The sequence below is a fragment of the Salvelinus fontinalis genome, chromosome 42 (genome assembly GCF_029448725.1).
Source record: "Salvelinus fontinalis isolate EN_2023a chromosome 42, ASM2944872v1, whole genome shotgun sequence".
Lineage (NCBI taxonomy): Eukaryota > Metazoa > Chordata > Actinopteri > Salmoniformes > Salmonidae > Salvelinus > Salvelinus fontinalis.
Genome location: NC_074706.1, coordinates 2,509,558 through 2,524,890, shown reverse-complemented (window position 1 = coordinate 2,524,890; position 15,333 = coordinate 2,509,558). Strand labels below are relative to the sequence as shown.

At 39.8% G+C, this 15,333-nt stretch overlaps 1 protein-coding gene across 3 annotated transcripts in view; it reads right to left on the bottom strand.

Annotated features, from left to right (window-relative positions):
• Positions 1–356: 356 nt before the first annotated feature.
• LOC129841564 (GTPase IMAP family member 9-like) overlaps positions 357–15,333 on the bottom strand; it is a 33,234-nt gene continuing 18,257 nt past the window's right edge. Inside the window, exons 1-4 of one of the 3 annotated variants that reach the window (XM_055909900.1) lie at positions 12,172–12,257; positions 11,364–11,475; positions 6,853–6,926; positions 357–6,505 (exon numbers count right to left, since the gene is read on the bottom strand). In XM_055909900.1, the coding sequence (XP_055765875.1) occupies positions 5,415–6,505; positions 6,853–6,859 (1,098 nt within the window). In that variant the 5' untranslated portion in view covers positions 6,860–6,926; positions 11,364–11,475; positions 12,172–12,257 and the 3' untranslated portion in view covers positions 357–5,414. Of the gene's footprint in view, positions 6,506–6,852; positions 6,927–11,363; positions 11,476–12,171; positions 12,262–15,333 lie in introns of those variants that run through there. The other 2 variants (XM_055909899.1, XM_055909901.1) reach the window with 2 other exon arrangements.

Below are 15,333 nucleotides of genomic sequence, written 5' to 3'. Positions count from 1 at the left end.
AATTATTTGTGTTATTTAAAGAGAATAAAACATATATATTTTATGTAATAATTTATTTTGTCTTAAATTATCATAATGTTTACTGTTGACATAAATGGAAACAATCACAGACACAGCAAAGCCAGGTAAAATGTCATAGAGCTTAATCTAAGCTATAGAACATACATCTGTGACCCGTTTCAAGAAGCTAGGTGTATGTAGCATGTCACTACTTAACAGCAGAGGTATTTGAACATATTGATCTTTTTTTTTTTAAGCAATGATTTGCTGAGACAATGGATGGGCTGGACATGTGTATTTGTATGTAACGGGTGTCGTCGTTTGAAGAGGAAGAATCGGACCAAAGCGCAGCGTGGTAAGTGTTCGTGACTTTTATTTAAACTGAACACTAGAACAAAATAACAAAGTGCAAAACGAAACCGAAACAGTCCTGTCAGGTGCAGAAAACACAAAACAGAAAATAACTACCCACAACTTATCGATGGGGAAAAGTTACCTAAGCATGGTTCTCAATCAGAGACAACAATAGACAGCTGCCTCTGATTGAGAACCACACCCGGCCAAACACAAAGGAATACAACACATAGAAAATGAACATAGAATACCCACCCAAATCACACCCTGACCAAACTAAAATAGGGACATAAAAAGCTCTCTACGGTCAGGGCGTGACATTGTATTTATTAGGGATCCCCATTAGCTGTTGCAAAGGCAGCAGCTACTCTTCCTGTGGTCCAAACACATTAAGTCATTTACATTACATATAAAACAAAAGATAAAACAGTACATCCAATAACATTATTGCACCACTACATATCTACAATTCAAAATGTACAATACCACCATACAACAATAATACAATATACGTGTGTGTAGAGTGTGTGTGCTAGCGTTTTTGAGCACATGCATGTGTCTGTACCTGTGTGTGTGTCTCTTAACAGTCCCCACTGTTCCATAAGGTGTATTTTTACCTGTTTTTTTTAAATCTGATTCTAACACTTCAGTTACCTGATGTGGAATAAAGTTCCATGTAGTCTTGGCTCTATGTAGTATTGTGCGCCTCCCATAGTTTGTTCAGGACTTGGGGATTGTGAAGAGACCTCTCTTCCACTTTGAGCCATGAGAGATTGACATGCATATCATTAATGATAGCTCCTCGTGTACTTTTAATTAAGGGCCAGCCGTGCTGCCGTGTTTTGAGCCAATTGTAAATTTCCTAAGTCCCTCTTTGTGGCAGCTGACCACACAACTGATCAGGTGCGACAAAACTAGGGCCTGCAGGACCTGCCTTGTTGATAGTGGTGTTAAGAAGGCAGAGCAGTGCTTTATTATGGACAAATTTCTCCCCATCTTAGCTACTGTTGTATCAATATGTTTTGACCATGACAGTTTGCAATCCAGGGTTACTCCAAGCAGATTAGTCACTTCAACCTGCTGAGAGATGAGTTCGGATTGGTCTGCCATGTAGCAGGCTTCTGTTTATAACATGAGCTGTTCAGTATTTGTGGATAATCCTTTCTACCACAGCATTTTTTGAAAGATATCATGAAGAACTGAAAAAGGGTTGCATTGCTGCCCTGAAGGTAATAGCGCTATCAACAAAGATCAGTGGGAAAAGTCGTGATGGACTACTTTCTGGAGGACCATCGTGCAATGTTGCAATGTTGCCTCTCAGAATCAGACAATGAGGATATACCGGATTTAGATAAAAACATTTGAATTTCCCCAGACACTGTAGAGTCTTCCCCCATCACTGTCATCAGAAGAAACGGCAATTAATAGTATTTTTGTCACGGAAGAAGTTGACAGAGTTTTGAAATCAGTGGAATGCCCTGTGGAAGCAGAGAGATGATTTCCAAATGCGGAGAGAGTCGAAAAGAGAACACAGTTAGCTAACAGATGGCGGAAGTGGACATTGATGTGGAGCGTGAATATAATGGCGGTTGAATCAAGCAATATTGTCCAAAGGAATAACAGAGCAAAGTAGCATACCGTGGTGAGAATATCCCTTCTTATCTTGTAGGATAATGAGTATGGTTTGGTTTGTTAATGATTATCGATTGTTAATTGTTCCAATGCAATGTGATCACTTTAAAGGTTTTGGTCATGTGTTTTCAGAAGGGAGAAGCCGAGATGTTCAAGTTGTGGAAAAGATCATATCATGTGTTTTAAATGTGATAAAAATGTGACATGTTACAATTGTGGTGGGAACCATGAAGCCACGTCTTTGGAATGCCCAACAAGGGTGAGAGAGAATGGGACGGAAAATGTCAGGGCTGTCCAGAGAATGTCATATGCAGTGGCTGTTAAAAGAGTTGAGGGTTCGAATGGTGCTGCTGAAGAGTCCATGGTGTTGGATAGGCCTTCACTGAAGGCTGCAGGGGTTGCAGTTCAACAGCAGGACCCAAATATGTTCTTGACTACCCATCCCGGATCCGGGATCATTCTCATCAGAAACGCTGACTAGCATAGCCTAGCCTAGCGCCACAGGGATATAATATAATTTCATGAAATCACAAGTCCAATACAGCAAATGAAAGATAAACATCTTGTGAATCCAGCCAACATGTCCGATTTTTAAAAATGTTTTCCAGCGAAAACACAACATATATTTATGTTAGCTCACCACAATAGCCCAACACACAACGCCATTTTTTCACCGCAAACATAGCTTTCACAAAACCCACAAATAGAGATAAAATTAATCACTAACCTTTGAACAACTTCATCAGATGACAGTCTTATGACATCATGTTATACAATACATTTATGTTTTGATCGAAAATGTGCATATTTATAGCTACAAATCGTGGTTTTACATTGCCGCCATGGTCACAAATGGCACCAAAATGTCCGGAGAAATTTTAGACCGCCACGTAATCTAACAGAAAAACTCATCATAAACTTTGCTGAAAAATACATGTTGTACATATAATTAAAGATACACTGGTTCTTAATGGAACCGCTGTGTTAGATTTAAAAAAATAACTTTAGTAAAAAGCACAGCATGCAATAATCTGAGACAGCGCTCAGCCATTATCCGCCATGTTGGAGTCAACAGAGTCAACAAAAATACGAAATAACATAAATATTCCCTTACCTTTGATGAACTTTCATCAGAATGCAGTGCCAGGAATCCTAGTTCCACAATAAATCGTTGTTTTGTTTTAGAATGTCCATTTCTTCTGTCGAATTAGCAACTTTGGCTAGCATGTGTAGCTCACGTGTCCATGAAGATTTGACGCATGAACGAAAAATTAAAAAAGTGATAATAAAAGTCGAATAAACTGGTCAAACTCAGTTGAGAATCCATCTTTAGGATGTTTTTCTCATATATATCCAATAACGTCCCAGACGGAGCATTTCTTCGTGTCTACCTAACGCATTGCAGACAAAGATATGACATGCCCAAGTAGCCAAATACTGCCAATATGGCTAACCTCTCACTCCAACGACTCCCATCCGGTCCCACAGAAGGCTAGACACTTCATTCCACGTTCTACTGCCTGTTGACATCTAGTGGAAGGCATATGAAGTGCATACAGATCCATAAATACAAGGCAATTGAATAGGCGATGCCTTTCACAGAGACCCATTTCAGAATTTTCACTTCCTGCTTGGAAGTTTGCCTGCCAAATGAGTTCTGTTTTACTCACAGATATAATTCAAACAGTTTTAGAAACTTCAGAGTGTTTTCTATCCAATAGTAATAATAATATGCATATCATATGATCTTGGACAGAGTACGAGGCCGTTTAATTTGGGCACAATTTTATCCAAAAGTGAAAAGGGTGCCCCCTATTTCCAAGAGGTTTTAAGAAGGTGGACTATGTGGTCTTTTTAGCTATGGTGATTAATGGCACTGCCAAGGTGGATATGGGACTGAAAGACTTCTTGGCGGAGGAATTGCAAGGAGTATTGTCACAAGCCATACCATCCTCTCAGGTCATAGACCCTGAGAATGGAGATATGGAGATTTGAAGGAAGAAGTGGGAGTTTTGGGGTTTTGGTTGTCAATGTGTTTTTTTATTGTTTTATTTTGGGTGGATAAAGTTAGTTTTCCCTATCACATGGGTTTTATTTTTACCTTGGTTTTTTCAACCCTCTTCAGTTGGTGGCGGTAACACAGCTTTTTGGGATGTAGTCTCCCATAAAACCCACAGAAGAAGACACAGGATGTTGTTGTATAAAACACCCATCTCCGCATTAGGTCTTCAAACTAAGGGCAACCATGGCAGAGGGAGAAGCATTCATCCATGTATAAGGGTAAGAGTCTAGCTAAATTTTCAGATATTATAAATTTCAAATTTTGTCAGAAAGTTGTCTTTATTGCAAGTTAATGTGTACTGTTAGCTAGCTGACGTTAGCTGTCTGGTTCGCTAGCTAACGTTACGTGTATGATCTGTGTAGCAATATTATTAATATCTCAGAAAACCTCTGCATTGCTAGTTATAGCCTAATGTTATCTAGCTACATAACATTGAACCTAGTTGGTTATCTTTAGCTACAGATTCATGGCATTTTTGAGTTGGGATTATGATTAATTGTTTAGCTAGCTGCATGTCTAAACAAAATACTCCACTCTGCAAGTATCAATTTCACTGAACTGTTTACACCTTTTGTATCCTGTGCATGTGACAAATACATGTAGATTTTATTTGATATAGTGTGTGTTTACCAGAGATGGTAATGTGAAGAACAACATGACCTGCACCAAAGTCAGATTTGGATATAAGCCACGGCCTGGATAACATTTATTTTTACCTGGAGTTTTTCCATGTTGTAGGCTACTACTTTCACCACTTTCAGTCTTGAAATCTTTGGTTGTTTAATAAACTACTCACTCTGTTTAGCACATGGCCTCACGGGAATCCTTAAAGAGATGGGTAGGGCTAAGGCATAAGAGGGTGTAAACGATGCTGGCTGGGTGTCGACAAAGAAGAGTTCTCCAGTTGGTGTGCCAAAACATTCACGGGCCATTTTCTCAAAAATGGGGTTAGAAGTTTATCAGCTTTCAAAGCAGAATAATTTTCGTATTGTTTCTCAAATGCAGTGTATGAAATACCATTTTCTAACTCGGAGTCTCTACTTTTATCCAATTTAAAAAATTAAAAATAAAAAAATTCAAATGTTGCTACATAGGACCGAATCCAGGTAGAAGTCAATGTAATTGCCACAACTGCCTGCATTTAGAAGATGTATGTCACATGACATGATATAGGCCTAATCTAAAGGTAATTTCTGAAGACACCCCATATTACAATATCTAACTGGAACAGGCAAGATGAAGAGACACTAAGAAAAAAAAGTCAGAAGATTTACTGATATCAATAGCTAGTTACTTTGTTGAATATCTAAGCAAGTTAATCAGTAGAGTAGAACAATGTTAGTTGGAACAGCGCTGTTTCACATTTTCATTGTATAGTACATTTGCTTCCGATGTAGCTGACCAACTTAAGCAAGACGGGGGCCAACATTCCACTGAAATCCAAATATTTAAAAATGGAAGATTGTTCAGCTTCATCTCTAGCCTCTCTTTCATGTTTTTCTGGTAGCGCCTTTATTTCTTCCCCCACAGCAAACATTCCGGATGATACCACTATCAGTTTCTCCTCTCGGAGTCTTTGCTCTTCGTACTCTTTCAGGACCCTCTTTTTCTCCTCTTTGATTGCTTCCTCCCGAGCTTCAATTTTCATTTCCCTCAGTTTCTCCTCATATCTGAGTTCATGCTCTTTGTTCTCTCTCAGGATCCTCTCATTCTCCTCTTTAAGCGCTTTCTCCAGAGCCTTTAGTTTCATTTTTTCCATCTTCAGTTTCTCCTCCTCTCTGCGTATCTTCTCTTCATTCTCTTTCAGGATCCTGTTCTTCTCCTCTTCAATCGCTCTCTCAGCCTCCTGGAACATCTCAGTGGTGTAGTGGCTCCCTCCATTCATCTTCACCATATTGTTTATCTTCTCAAGCAGCTCAGTGACCTGGGAGCGATTCTTATCTTTGTTGTTGAAGACCTGATACTCTCCATTACATTTGGCAATCAAACACTGAAGATGTGGATTTTCAAGCAAATAATCTTCAATTGTTACAACGTCGTCATCATCATCATCATCAAGACTCTCTCCATGTGTGAAGAGAACCATGGTGTATTTGGATGCTTCATCCCCAAATAATGTCTTAATCATCTCCACAGTTTTCTGTTCCTCTTCAGTGAATCTTCCCAGCTTGATCACAACCAGGAACACATGGGGACCAGGAGCGGAGAAAAGCAGGCACTGTGAGATCTCTTTCAGTGCCTCCTCCTGTGTCAACTTAGTGTCAAACAAGCCAGGTGTGTCGATAACAGCTACACTTTGCCCACCCACCTCTCCTCTTTTCTTACTACATTCTGATGTCAGAGAAACAGGGGACATTTTTGATTTAAATGCTTTTGTCCCCAGGATGGTGTTTCCTGTTGCGCTCTTCCCAGCTCCAGTCTTACCAACCAGAACAATCCGGACCTCTTTATTTTGTTCTGTTGGATAAGAAGGACATGTTGTTACTGTAGAAAGAAGTCTGGTGTTGATGTTCTTTCTGTTTGGTCATCTTACAGAACTGCTACTGAATATGATCAGTCTCTAGATTCTTAGACATTGGTCTGTAGAATATGAACTGTAAGCAAATGACCAATTACATTATATATAAATGAAGCTACATGTAACCCTACATATATTTTATGTAAATGAAAATGTATTAATTACTTAAAATATAATTATTTTGTGCAAACCCATTAAAATAAAATAAAAGATTTATAAAAATATAAATCCGTGCCCATCACTGTCTTGTAGCCTACATACAGTGAAACGAAGTCTAAGTACTCACCAGCCATGTTAGGGTTTTGGAATGCTGTCAAGGTCTTCCCAGGTCTATTGTTCCCAACCAGAGCAATTTGGTCTCTGTTGGATAAAAAAAAACTGTTGATCTTACAGAACTGTGTGATCTTACAGAACTACTAAAGCTACATTTTCAGTCTCGCATTGCTTCTTTGACTAATATTTTTTGTCTATAAAGTACAGACTCTAAGCAAATTAACAATGATGTTATCTACAGATAACTGCCTAAATAAAGGAAACACAATTGACGGAGCTGTCATTGTCCATTCTTTGCCTACCCACAAAGTAGTCTAACAGACTCAAGATGGGGAGACAACCAACTTCCATGGAAGTTCTATGACTTCCTCAGAAACCCTTATAACAAACGGGAGCTTTTCAAAATGTTGACACAGAAGGTGTGTGCCAATAAATCTGAAAATGGAAGAGATCTATGCTACAATTGATGAGTTTGCTGTGTCAAAGGGCTCTCTTAAATCAATGCCACAATGTGACCAGGAAGAGGCGCACACACAAGAGTATGACTTCATCTTAAAGATGCCCTTCATAAGTGGCATGACTCTCTCTCCTTGGTGAGGATCAAAGGTGCCGGATCAGCAAGGCCAATGGCTGACAGCCAAACTCTCTCTCTCTCTTACAGAGACGGTTTTATGACTTAACAGCCGGTTGTAAAATTGAGAATGGAATGTCTGGGCGTTGCACAAAAAACTTCAACATCAAGCAATGGACACCGAGACAATATATTTCAATGATCACAGATGGAATATGGGAAATTAATGTCTATTTTGTGATGTTATTAAAATGATTAGAAAGACGTTATAATGGAAGCACTGTAACTTTAAGAGCTTTCACTAATATATATATATCAGATTTACATCTAAATGTTGTAAAATGTATTCAATATGAAACTATTTTGGAAAAGATAGCAATGTGATTTTAGCCTTCTAAATGAGAATAGTTTTTTTCAGTCAGCCCAGTCAGTAGCCACGCCCAAGTGAGCTCAGAGTTCATGTCAACATGATGGAACCGCCATTCAGGCCAGAGTGCTTAAAAGGACTAGCTGAGAATTTAAATACAGAATTGAGAACGTGAGGACGTGGTCCACACGTTGAAATGGTTAAAACTACAAGACCAGAAAATTGTAAAACTCTTGACGAGTGAAGAGGTAAAGACCAAACATTCACACTCTGCAGATGGGTATGTAAAGTAGGCTGGGACAATTTGACCAAATATGAGATGGAAGAACAGATCCCTCTCACCACCGTGTGTGACACCTGTGGTATCCATTCTAAGAACACTCCAAGCAAAGAGGCCTACAACTAAGAAGGACATTGTGACCTCTGTGGACAACCAGAGACTTACATCAAACTACTCCCCATAGACAGATCGAGGTGGTTTCAACAGAGAGATGACAGAGAAAGACATCTAAGTGTAAATAAATGTTGCATTTCTAATCTGAATGAGCGGTTGTTAGGGTGCTAAATATTCTGGCTAAGGTGAACGTAGTTTCCAAATGTACAGTTGAAGTCGGAAGTTTACATACACCTTAGCCAAATACATTTAAACTAAGTTCTTCACAATTACTGAAATGTAATCCAAGTAAAAATTCCCTGTCTTAGGTCAGTTAGGATAACCATTTTATTTTAAGAATGTGAAATGTCAGAATAGAATAATAGTAAAGATAATGATTTATTTCGGTTTTGGAGCAGTGGCTTCTTCCTTGCTGAGCGGCCTTTCAGGTTACGTCGATATAGGACTCGTTTTACTGTGGATATAGATACTTTTGTACCTGTTTCCTCCAGCATCTTCACAAGGTCCTTTGTTGTTGTTCTGGGATTGATTTGCACTTTTCGCACCAAAGTACGTTAATCTCTAGGAGACAGAACGCGTCTCCTTCCTGAGCGGTATGACGGCTGCGTGGTCCCATGGTGTTTATACTTGCGTACTGTTGTTTGTACAGATGAACGTGGTACCTTCAGGCATTTGGAAATTGCTCCCAAGGATGAACCAGACTTGTGGAGGTCTACAATTCTTTTCTGAGGTCTTGGGGGATTCTTTAGATTTTCACATGATGTCAAGCAAAATAAGCACTGAGTTTGAAGGTAGGCCTTAATACATCCACAGGTACACCTCCAATTGACTCAAATGATGTCAATTAGCCCATCAGAAGCTTCTAAAGCCATGACATCATTTTCTGGAATTTTCCAAGCTGTTTAAAGGTGCAGTCAACTTAGTGTATGTAAACTTCTGACCCACTGGAATTGTGATACAGTGAATTATAAGTAAAATAATCTGTCTGTAAAAAAAATATGGGGAAAATTACTTGTGTCGTGCACAAAGTAGACGTTCCAACCGACTTGCCAAAACTAGAGTTTGTTAACAAGAAATTTGTTGAGTGGTTGAAAAACAAGTTAATGACTCCAATAGAGGTCGACAGATTATGATTTTTCAATGCCAATACCGATTATTGGAGGACCAAAAAAAGCCGATGCCGATTAATCGGACGATTTTTATTTATTTATTTGTAATAATGACAATTACAACAATACTGAATTAACACTTATTTTAACTTAATATAATACATCATTAAAATCTATTTAGCCTCAAATAAATAATGAAACATGTTCAATTTGGTTTAAATAATGCAAAAACAAAGTGCTGGAGAAGAAAGTAAAAGTGCAATATGTGCCATGTAAGAAAGCTAACGTTAAATGTCCTTGCTCAGAACATATGAAAGCTGGTGGTTCATTTTAACATGAGTCTTCAATATTCCCAGGTATGAAGTTTTAGGTTGTAGTTATTATAGGAATTATAGGACTATTTGTCTCTATACCATTTGTATATTCATATACCTTTGACTATTGGATGTTCTTATAGGCACTTTAGTATTGCCAGTGTAACAGTATAGCTTCCGCCCCTCTCCTCGCCCCTACCTGGGCTCGAACCAGGAACACATCGACAACAGCCAACCTCGAAGCATCGTTACCCATCGCTCCACAAAAGCTGCGGCCCTTGCAGAGCAAGGGGAACTACTCCAAGTCTCAGAGCAAGTTACGTCACCGATTGAAACGCTATTAGCGCGCACCCCGCTAACTAGCTAGCCATTTCACATCGGTTACACCAGCCTAATCTCGGGAGTTGATAGGCTTGAGTCATAAACAGCTCAATGCTTGAAGAATTGCGAAGAGCTGCTGGGAAACGCACAAAAGTGCTGTTTGAATGAATGCTTACGAGCATGCTGCTGCCTACCATCGCTCAGTCAGACTGCTCTATCAAATATCAAATCATAGACGTAATTACAACATAATAACACACAGAGATACGAGCCTTAGGTCATTAAAACGGTCGATTCCGGAAACTATAATTTCGAAAACAATAAGTTTATTCTTTCACTGAAATACGGAAACGTTCCGTATTTTATCTAACGGGTGGCATCCCTAAGTCTAAATATTGCTGTTACATTGTACAACCTTCAATGTTATGTCATAATTATGAACAATTCTGGCAAATTAATTACGGTCTTTGTTAGGAATAAATGGACTTCACACAGTTTGCAACGAGCCAGGCGGCCCAAAAATAAAATTGTCAGATGGAAACGGATTATCATCTTTAGCAGAAAACAGTTCTTGAGGGCTGGAACAAAAAAAGCTGTTTGCGATTTCGTTCATACTGGTGAACCGGCAGCGCAATGGACATTTAATGCATTAGGCTCCCGGTCTAATATGAGTTTTTGAACACCTGAGTAAGCTCCTCAGCTTTTTCACAGATGTCCCCTTATACTTTCAATCAGTAATTTATTTTTTCCACTTTTTTAGTCACATTCTTGAAGCCGAAGAAATAAACTTTAAGCTTCCTAGTACATATGGAAATTAAAAAGGTTTCTGAATTACTTTTTGGACGGTTACTTCTCGGGACTAAATCAGCTCCTGGGGGACATTACCATTAGCTGCACGGAGTCTGTTAAAATAAATACCATGCAAGTCTTTTTATAAATTCGATCACTGGAATGTGAGATGTAATCCACACCTCGATTGGGCAGATATACATCTTCATTGTTTCATTTAATGATTTTCAATTTCAACGTCATTATTTATTTATTTATAGCCTACATGTTCTCGTCTGAACAGCGTCTTTCTTTTTCCCAACGTAGTTAAGCCAAAACCACGCCCCGTTATTCAGAGTAGCGTTCTACCACGCTTTGAGCGCTCTCCAAGTCCGGAAGTGAATATCACGTAGCGCAAAAAAATATTAGAGAAATAATGAATTATAAGCATATGCTTTTACCTGATAATAGACTACTAATGTTAATATAACAACTTCAGATACCGAGCTAGTAACTTTAAGTAGCCTAGGTTAACTTAGCTGACAGCAGAGTTCTGAGACATTTTTACAACTCATTGAAACTCTGAAAATAAATACATGGGCAAATGTTACCAAACATGATAATAATAGGTCTGCATTACGGTAGGCAGCAAATTGTTAAATTACACTTTCCATCCTTACCTTGGAAGGTCACTGTCTCTGCGCTGATCGCCTGTGAGTGAGACAATGCTAGCTAGCCAATGGGAGCGTAGTAGAACACCCCTCTGAATAACCGGCCGTCGTTGCTGATCATCTAATGCAAGTGGGAATGGTTTGGCTTCATGACAATGATCACAAGAACAGCTACGACACCGCCTAAAGATAAGCTATGCGGCTGTTGGCTATCTCCTTGATCTGATTGAATTAAGGCCTAAACTTGTTTAATTCTATTTGTAAACATACATGTAAACAAACATGGTTAAAACTATACATTTGATATCAGTCTATAGCTCTGTCTATGAATTTGAGTGGTTATCCAGCCCCAGTCCTTAGCTTTTTAGCATAACGGGTGGGGAGGACGCTTTGTTATTGTTTCAATTAGGATTCTAGCTTTAAAATGGTAAGATATCTTTTATAGTGCAGGCAGCAAAATGATAGAATTCATTGTCAGAAATCATTAGATGTGTATTAAATATGTCCATATTATATAAATAAATATGTCCAGTTTTAGGAATGTGCATAATGCCTACATCATAACGCCTATATCATAACGCCTTTATTTACACATGACATGTATTCATTAGTTTCTCTAGTTACAATAAACATATTATCGAATGCTTTGTATAAAATAAATTGCATATGCAGTCTTTCTAAAAGTTTCACAAATATTAAACTTCGTCATCATTTTTGAATGTCAATTTGGAAAGAACACCCATTTGTAATATCAAAACATGCAACAGGAATGTGTTTCAGGCTTTTCTTGTAATAGTAACATTATGGCCGTCCTTACCTTTGGCTGCCGTTTGAGCTAGGTATCTGAAGTCATGTCTACAATTGGAGATGCAGCCAATGTTTTATAGCACTGTGGGGCGTATGAACGTTTTTGCTTTCTAGTCAGTCACGTGATTTCTTGGAAATGCCGTGTTGAGTTCCTGCGGTGACTACGTTGCTGATGCAAGCTGACTAAAGCTATATCTCACAACGCCTGGATAGGTATTTAATGTCAGATAACCACATCATATGATAGTGCCATCTGGAAGATGTGGCACGCAACCAGTGGTTGATTCAATGCAATGCCTGCATATCTTTTCGGACAGGACCTCGACCATTTTATTCGTCCAAGTAAAGTGACACAGAATGGTCATAAAGCATCATGAAAGTTATATAAAACATTATGAAAAAAATATTTATTGCAACAACAATGGATTGGGGAAACAAATGTAAAACAAAAGGAATCTTCTTGGCAGGGAAAAATTTATTTGAATAAATGTGGGTTTTGACACTTTTATGTAGGTGTCATAACCAGGCATAAAATAACTATATACATTGGAGTTGCTTACCAAGACTACAATGAATGTTCCTGAGAGGCCTAGCTACAGTTTCGACTTAAATAGGTTTGAAAATCTATGGCAAGACTTGAAAATGGCTGTCTAGCAATGATCAACAACCAACTTGACAGATCTTGATGAGTTGTAAAAATAATAATGTTCAAATATTGTACAGTTCAGGTGTGCAAAGCTCTTAGAGACGTACCCAGAAAGACTCACAGCTGAGTGAGTCTCTTAATTTCTTTACTGTTTTTATGCTGAGAATCTTGTCAATTAAAACATATTTTATTTATAATACAAATAAATTAAATCTGTCTTGAAAGCACGTATGTAGCAAACTACAAAACCCTTCTGCTGGCTGGGATATTGGTTGGTCTGTTGCTAGTTGAAATTTTAATTCATTATGGAGATGCGTCTCTATTTTTATCCAGAAACAAACCTTTCCCCAAGATACTTGTAGAGATCTGAGAAGACATGAATGATTATTATGGTGATAGCTTCACCTCTGATAGGCTAGGTGGAATTTCATTATTGCTTCAACCTGTCCAATCCTCTCAGATCTCCACCAGTGCTGTATAAGAAAAGGGTAGTTGTTTCTGGACAGGGGCTCTGTTGTTTCTACTTTAACCCTTCCTCTACATGCAAGGCACTTCTGATTACCGTTGTTACTGTAAGTATCATCATTGGTAAATACCAGCTTTAATAAACTGTCAACAATCAATCAATCATAAGGCCCTTCTTACATGGATCTTGGATGAATCCAAGATGGCGTAGCAGTCGGACGTGTGTTTGTATTGTCCTGTCGCGTGTAAATAGTAAATAGTAAATAGTCTTCGTATTTTTCGTATACATTTCGTATATATTTTAATTTCACTTTCCATCTAGGAACTGAATATACATTCCTACATTCCGCCTCACCCAATGTGGTACGGACCTGCTATTTTTTTTATACTTTAGAACCGTAACCCCAATCAGAAGCTAGCCAGATAACTAGCTACTAGCTAGTAGTCAGTTAGCCACTGCTGCGGTCTTCACCCTCAACTCGGACACAGCCAGCTTCAATACCGGGCCATTACCTGCCAGTCTGCAAGCGCGATATCAACCCAGAGCATATAGGACTGCTTTTTCTCTACCACATCACCGGATTCCTGACGCAAGCTCTGGACAATTACACCGTATCATCACAGCTAGCTAGCTGCAACCGAGTGGCTACTACTGGCTAACACCTCTGTCCCGAAGCAAGCACCAGTTAGCCTTGAGCTAGCCTCGAGCTAGGCCCATCTGCCGGCTAGCTGAAGAGGTCTACCAGCGAATTCTTGGGCTACAATACCAGCTACAAGCTAATTTAGCCATTTTTTTTTGCCGCTGCTAGTAGCTTTTACCTTCTCCACAGACACCAGCCCTGTTATTAGCCTGGATATTACTCACCAATTTACCAGCATCGGACTGTCTCTCGACAACAACGCCGGATTCCTGCCGTAATCCCTGAGCCACTGCTTCTGATCCTCACAGCTAGCTTGCGGCTAGCGCAGCTAGCGCCACTGCCACGAAGCTAGCACCAGTTAGCAAACACAATTCTACAATTCACAACCTCTCTTTCGCCATCGCCATCTGGCTTGGATTCTCTGTCGACACGACCACGTCTGAGCAGACCCCCTCCGTCTGAGCAGACCACCCCCCGGGCTACTAACTTTAAACGCCGCGTGCTAGCTTAGTGGAGGCCTCCCTGCTCCATCTACGGCTGCCCCCTGGACACTATGATCACTTGGCTACATAGCTGATGCATGCTTGACTGTCCATTAATTCACGGTACTCCATTCTGTTTATTTGTGTTTTATCTGTCGGCTCTGTGCTTTAACTCAGGATCTGTGTGTAGTTAATCCGACCCTCTCTGCCTAGTCGTCGCCATTTTTACCTGTTGTTGCTGTGTTAGACTAGCACCCTGTTATTGCTGCTGTTATCATACCTGTTGTTTTAGCTAGCTCTCCCAAACAAGACCTGCAATCACTTTATGCCTTATTGTATGTCTCTCTCAAATATCAATATGCCTTGCATACTGTTGTTCAGGCTAGTTTTCATTATCATTGTTTTGGTTTGCAATGGACCCTGTAGTTCCACTCTCCGTACCTCTGATACCCCCTTTGTCCCACCCCCCACACATGCGGTGACCTCACCCATTGAGACCAGCATGTCCAGAGATACAACCTCTCTTATCATCACCCAGTGCCTGGGCTTGCCTCCGCTGTACCCGCGCCCCTCCATACCCCTGTCTGCACATTATGCCCAGAATCTATTCTACCACGCCCATAAATCTGCTCCTTTTATTCTTTGTCCCCAACGCTCTAGGCGACCAGTTTTGATAGCCTTTAGCCGCACCCTCATCCTACTACTCCTCTGTTCCTCGGGTGATGTGGAGGTAAACCCAGGCCCTGCATGTCCCCAGTCACCCTCATTTGTTGACTTCTGCGATCGAAAAAGCCTTGGCCTCATGCATGTCAACATCAGAAGCCTCCTCCCTAAGTTTGCCTTACTCACCGCTTTAGCACACTCTGCCAATCCTGATGTCCTTGCCGTGTCCGAATCCTGGCTTAGGAAGGCCACCAAAAATTCTGAGATTTCCATAC